Source organism: Octopus bimaculoides, chromosome 23 (assembly GCF_046866305.1).
Source record: "Octopus bimaculoides isolate indiv1 chromosome 23, ASM4686630v1, whole genome shotgun sequence".
NCBI classification, from domain to species: Eukaryota; Metazoa; Mollusca; class Cephalopoda; order Octopoda; family Octopodidae; genus Octopus; species Octopus bimaculoides.
The window spans coordinates 16,816,262-16,822,261 of record NC_142950.1 but is presented as its reverse complement, the minus strand read 5'-3'; the positions used below and the strand labels follow the sequence as shown (position 1 = coordinate 16,822,261).

Below are 6,000 nucleotides of genomic sequence, written 5' to 3'. Positions count from 1 at the left end.
GAATGTTTCTGTCCTCATTCCTTTCAGCCTTGTCCACCAGACATCTTCTTTCGCCACAGCCACCAGACAAAAGAAAACTGCCTTGCGTGACCGATTAAAGGAGGGCGGCGGGACAATCATCATTATGGACTCGGCTGACCGACTGATCCGTCCCACACGCGACAGCACTTGTTTGACATAACTCTACGAGTCAGCAATGCCCGGACACTGAACGAGTGCATGCAGAACGGTTTCATCGCTCTGCGAGCACATCGGACGAGCCCGTGCCTGTAGAGTTTATCTCGAACTAGTAGCGCCCCCACCGGTAGCACTGCCAGACCAAAGACATCTGGAAATTATCCATAACACTTCCCTTTCGGAAAGTCCTCCGGAATTGACTTGCCAGTTCGTCTTCGTCGACGCCTAGGGTCACCCCGAGGACGTTGTCGTACTTCCCCGCTACTAATCTTCTGTAAATATCTAAAGTGAAACATCCACGGATCCTATTGTCCGACTTGCAGAGGATAGAGAGCGCCTGACGATATTCTAAGTGTCAGGCGCCCAGTCTCGGCCTATCTTTTACCCAGGACTGCAGCTCTGTCAAGGAGCTGCGGAAAGGCGTCTTACAGACGGAGCCAACACAGTTCACCTTCTAGAATTCATTGCAGACGGCGCAACCCGAGTGCGTGTCTGCCCATGAAAAGTCATGGCATGCCTAAGCCTCCACGCAGAGGGAGTTGGCAGCAAACAGACCACCTGACCATTGGAATGCATCCCTTCCACAAGAAAATAAACACCATACGTTCCAATTTAATCAAGCAGCAACTGGGGCAAGGCTAAGTAACAATCTATTAAGCAACAACTACCTCCAAAACATACTATCCACTCTAATTGTGAAGAAAAGAGAGGATGAAACCCATAAACTGACCACAGTCTGTCTACCCTATTTGAAAGGCTTCTCCGAAAAGATACAAAAGATATGCAGCCTATATGACATCAGGACTGTATTCGCAAATATCTCCTTCGAGTAAGACCACCAACAGAAGAGAATATGACCAAATACTGCGTGCAGCTGTGGTAGGTTATACAAAGGCGAAACATGTCGCCCCCTCAAAATAAGCGTAGAGGAACATCGCAAAGTTGTGGCACGAGGAGATATTGATAAATCGGGTATAGCTGATCGTGTATGCAAAAACGGAAACCACCTCCCCCTGTAGGATGAAGTTAAAATACTAGACAGAGAACACCACTGGAAAATACGAAAACTAAAAGAAGCAGCACATATGTTAGGACATAGTAACCTCCTAAGCTGATATGAGTAGCATATAGGAACCGGTATTAAAAAAGGATAGGAAGATATTAGATTTATAAGCCCTAACATTAACCCCATAATTGCCCACGGGCATGTGGCGTAGTAGTTAAGAGCGCGGGCTACTAATCGCAAGATTCCGAGTTCGATTCCAGGTAGTGATCGCAATAATGATAATAATAACAACAACAACATCGAAAAATACCTTGGCAAAATTTCCCCAGGATACCTGAAGAAGGCTGGAGAATACATCAGCCGAAAGGTTGTTTTAACAAGAAAGCAATCTGTAGGAACGATTGGATTACAGGAGCAGAGATTCAAGAAATTCAGAGAAAAGTAAAAAAAAAAAAAAAACAGAGTGAAACAGCAGTAGCAAAAAATGGTAATGAAAGGGTAAGACACGAAGAACATGAAACAAATGGAAAACGCAGAGTACCAGAGATTACTGATTAAGTAGCGTATGAAGACGATCTAGATAGACAAGAGACAGTAAAACTTTGAATGACGAAGAGAAAGAGATTTTAGTAATGTGACGAGGTAAAATGTCTGATTGTACTACCAAATGTAGGCTACAGGGATTGGACAAAATAATGGAAACACCTTAAAATTTCAAGCAAATTTATTTTAATATGGGGGAGGACCGCCTTTGGCAGTAATTACAGCTTCAATTCTACGAGGTATGGACTCGTACAAAGTTTGAATTGTTTCCAAAGGAATTTTTGTCCATACTTTAGCTAAAACAGTCTCCAGTTCTTGTAGTGATGATGATGGAGGATATCGACTCCTTACTTGTTTTTCTAAAGTGCACCATAAATTTTCAATAACACTGAAATCTTTGGAAACTGGGTTCTTGAATGGTCTTTATGCTCTGCAGTAATTTGGGGAGCTGTAATTTTGTGATACTTTCTAACAATTCAAATAAGAATCGGGCAGTCCCTATCTGAAAGTTTTGGTTTTCTTCCGGAGTTTTGTTTCCGGCGAGGAGGTTTTTTTTCCCTCTTTCTCAAAGGCAGTTATTACTTTCAATATAGTACTTCTTGATATACCAAACATTTCGGCTGTTTTCGTTACGCTAGTGCCTGCCATACGAGAACCAACAATTTGACCTCTTTGAAAGTTCGATGGATCTTACATTTTAATGAATTTTAATTACCTTTTTCTGATGATATCTGAACAGCAATTGTAGCAAAACATATTAAGCAACACTAATAATAAATCAAAAAACAAAAATAAACAAGCTTTTGACGGTTTTATAGATATTTCAAAATTATGATGCTAGGTATTTCCATTATTTTGTCCAACCCCTGTATATGGACAGAAACAAAAGAGAGGAGAGCCACAGACAAAGTATATGAGGTTTTAAGCTTGATGAAAACAGAAAACATCAGTGAAACAAACCAGTTAATCATAGTTGCTGCTAATGTTGTGGCTAATACAGTAGGCTACAAGCGAATAACTGAAGATATAGAAGCAAATGAAAAGAAAGAACCAAACTGGAGGAAGAGAATACGAATGAAACTGGAAAAGACACGGAACGAACTAGGGCAACTGAATAGGATAATGAGAGGAGAGCTCATAAATAAGGCAGTAATCAGAAAATTGAATGGACAGAACAGGTTAACAGAAAGGGGGCAAACAAACAGTACATGAAAAATTGACACAAACGGTGACAGAATTAAAGGCCAAATTGAAAAGATATGATGCTAGATGCAAAGGTTTCGAACAGAATAGACTGTTCCAATCAAATAGAAGGTGTCTATTTGAGGGAGAAAGAGGGAGGCCAACACCAGAAACTGATTCCAGATGTGGAATAAAGTAAAACAATTGGGGGAAGGCTGTGGAACAGGCCGACGAAACATAAAAAGGCGTGGAATGGCTAACAAAGATGGAAAGATAACTTGCCAAGACAAAAAGGAAGCTTATGACCGGTGTCTTGGCGGAAGAGTTATACAACCATGTGGAAAGTAGTAATCTACTTCCAGAAGAAGAGAAAGGATGCAGGAAACAAAGTAGGACAGCAAAAGATCACTTATTAATTGATAAAATGACAATTAGAAATTGTCGACGCAGATTGACGAGACTGAATGTAGCATGAGTAGATTACAAAGAAGCATATGACATTGTACCACACAGTCAGTTGGTTAAGTAAAACTATCTGAAAGCTGATATCAACCGGCTGTACTTGAGGAGAGACCAAGGTGAAAGAGGCTTAATAACAGTAGAAGAATGTGTACAGAAGGAAAGAAAAAGCGTAGTAGAGTATTTACAGAGCAGCACAGAAAAAATACTAGAGACAGTAAATAAAAAACAGGTGACCAAGCGCGTAATAGGAGAAAAGGACAAGAATGAAATACAAAGAGAGCAAGTCAGACAGATTAAAGGGAAACCTATGCATGGCAAATTTTGGAGAGTCACTGAAGACGTATGTGGAACTAAATCTTGGGCTTGGTTAAAAAGGGGGCAGTTAAAAAAAGAAACAGAGAGCTTAATTGTAGCAGCTGAGGATCAAGCGATAAAAACAAACAACTTCAGAAAAAATATATATCGACAGAATGTGTCAGAAAAATGTAGAGCCTGTGGAACTTGGAACGAGACATTATCACACATTATGGGAGAATACTCCAAGTTGGCACAGGAAGAATATAAGAAATGGAGGCACGACCAGGTTGTAAAAGTTTTACGCTGGAAACTGTGCCAGAAATGGGGATTTGAAGCTGGAAACACATGGTAGAATCCCCAAATCGAAAGAATATTGGAGTCGGAGAAATGTAAGATTTTGTGGGACTTGCCTATTCAAACGGACAAAAGCTTAGAAAATAACAGAGCGGACATAACAATTATAGATAAGGAAAAGCGAAGTTGTTTACTGATCGACCCATCATGTCCGTTTGATTCCAAGATTGTAAAGAAAGAGGACGAGAAAAAAATACAATCCCTTAAAATTTGAAATGGAAAGAATTTGGAGCGTGAGAACAGTAAGGGTCATGCCTATAATAATTGGTGCAAAGACAAATGTCTATAGACAAATGGCTGAAGGAGATTGAAATAGAATGCCCAGTAGAGCTTCTACAGAAAGTTTCTCTTAGGCACAGCAAGGATTATCAGGTGAGAACTTGTGAAAATTTAAGGTTACAGCTAGTAACCCGCTACCCACATAAAGACCGAATCTGAGCCAAACCAAAATAATAATAATAACAACAACAGCAACAACCACAACAACCTAAAACGTACATTGAATTTTTTTTTCACATGAAAAAAGAAAGATAAAAGAAAAATCACCAAATAAGCGTTTCGTCTCAACAACAACGCCACCAATCGTCCAACTTTGAAGGTAAAACCTCCTAAGGACCTTTGATCTATCGAATGAAGAAACATCACTTACCTGAATCGGTTTCGACATTCCCATAAGGTATCGTATGTCGTTAATAAGGATTTCCGAGTATTCTTCGCGGCTGGCCAATTCGATGATCCCTAATAGGGGTGACATAGCTAAGGTGATATCAGGGGAGCGGCATTCGTTCAATAAAATCGGATAGATATGTTTGTATATAATTTTCTGAAACCAGAGAAAAAAAGGACTAAGAAGTAGAAAGCAGAGCTTATTGAGATTTTTGTACAAAATCGATTTTCCAAAACCTTTCGTTCCAAAGCCTCTCCAGATTACTGATTCATCCGAATTAGGAGTGGCCACTTTGATCAACACGCACTAAATTAGGCATATATAAAAGTTTCTTAAATAACACTGTATAATACAATTTCTCTTCTTGGGTAGCAATTGTTACTTTCTGTTTATTTACCCTTAGAAAGTATGAAAAATGGCTAATATTCCCTTCAAACTTTGCTTTTGTTATATTTATTCAAACCCCGAAGAACCCCTCTCAACACATGGTTATAATTCCCCTCCCACCACCACTACTCCTGCTCATGATCAGAGATGCACATATTGTCAGCCACTAAGTGGCGTGCTTAAGTGGTTAAGGTAGAGCAACTGACAAACTAATATGTGATATTCAGCGTTGCATCTTTCTAAAATGTAATGGAAAATAAATTAGTTTCAAAACATTGATTTCCAGGTGACAAGACCAAAGTTTGAAGGGAATAGTAGTCATTTTGTTTGATTTCTAGATAGAAGCAAATAGGAAATAACATTTACTGATCTAAGCCAAAACGAAATAAAAATTTTGTTACACTGTAATTAAATGAAATTCAGTTATCTGTAATTTAGTGTAAATGATATAAATTTATTAATACTGTACTGTGTAAAATACTAGTCTGTACGAGGTACCAGTAAACTAGTTTGGCGGCCGTGGGAATTTGAAGTCCTTGCTTATGAATTAGTACATAGGCACAGATGAGGCTGTGTGATAAGAAGCTAGCTTCTCAACAACATGGTTTGGGGTTCAGTCCCACTGCGTGGCACCTTGGGTAAGTGCCTTCTGCTTTAGCCTCGGTCGGACCAAGGCCTTGTGAGTGTATTTGGTATTCGGAAACTGAAAGACGCCCATCGTATATATATATATATCATTTTCATTTTATCTAGTTTCAGCTCATGAGCTGTGGCCATATATACATTGTGTGTGTGCATAAATCTGTATGTATCTATGCCTTTATATTTGTCTTCCACCACTGCTTGACAACGGGTGTTGGTGTGTTTACGTCTTCCACAACTTAGCGGTTCGGCAAAAGAGACTGATAGAATCGGTACTAGTCTT

General features: G+C 39.5%; 1 protein-coding gene across 1 annotated transcript in view; it reads right to left on the bottom strand.

The window, feature by feature from the left end:
* Positions 1-6,000, bottom strand: part of LOC106871154 (SCY1-like protein 2) — a 726,002-nt gene that overhangs the window by 237,811 nt on the left and 482,191 nt on the right. Inside the window, exon 9 of the mRNA XM_089340062.1 lies at positions 4,671-4,844. Coding sequence (XP_089196188.1) covers positions 4,671-4,844 — 174 coding nt within the window. The remainder of the gene's footprint in view (positions 1-4,670; positions 4,845-6,000) is intronic.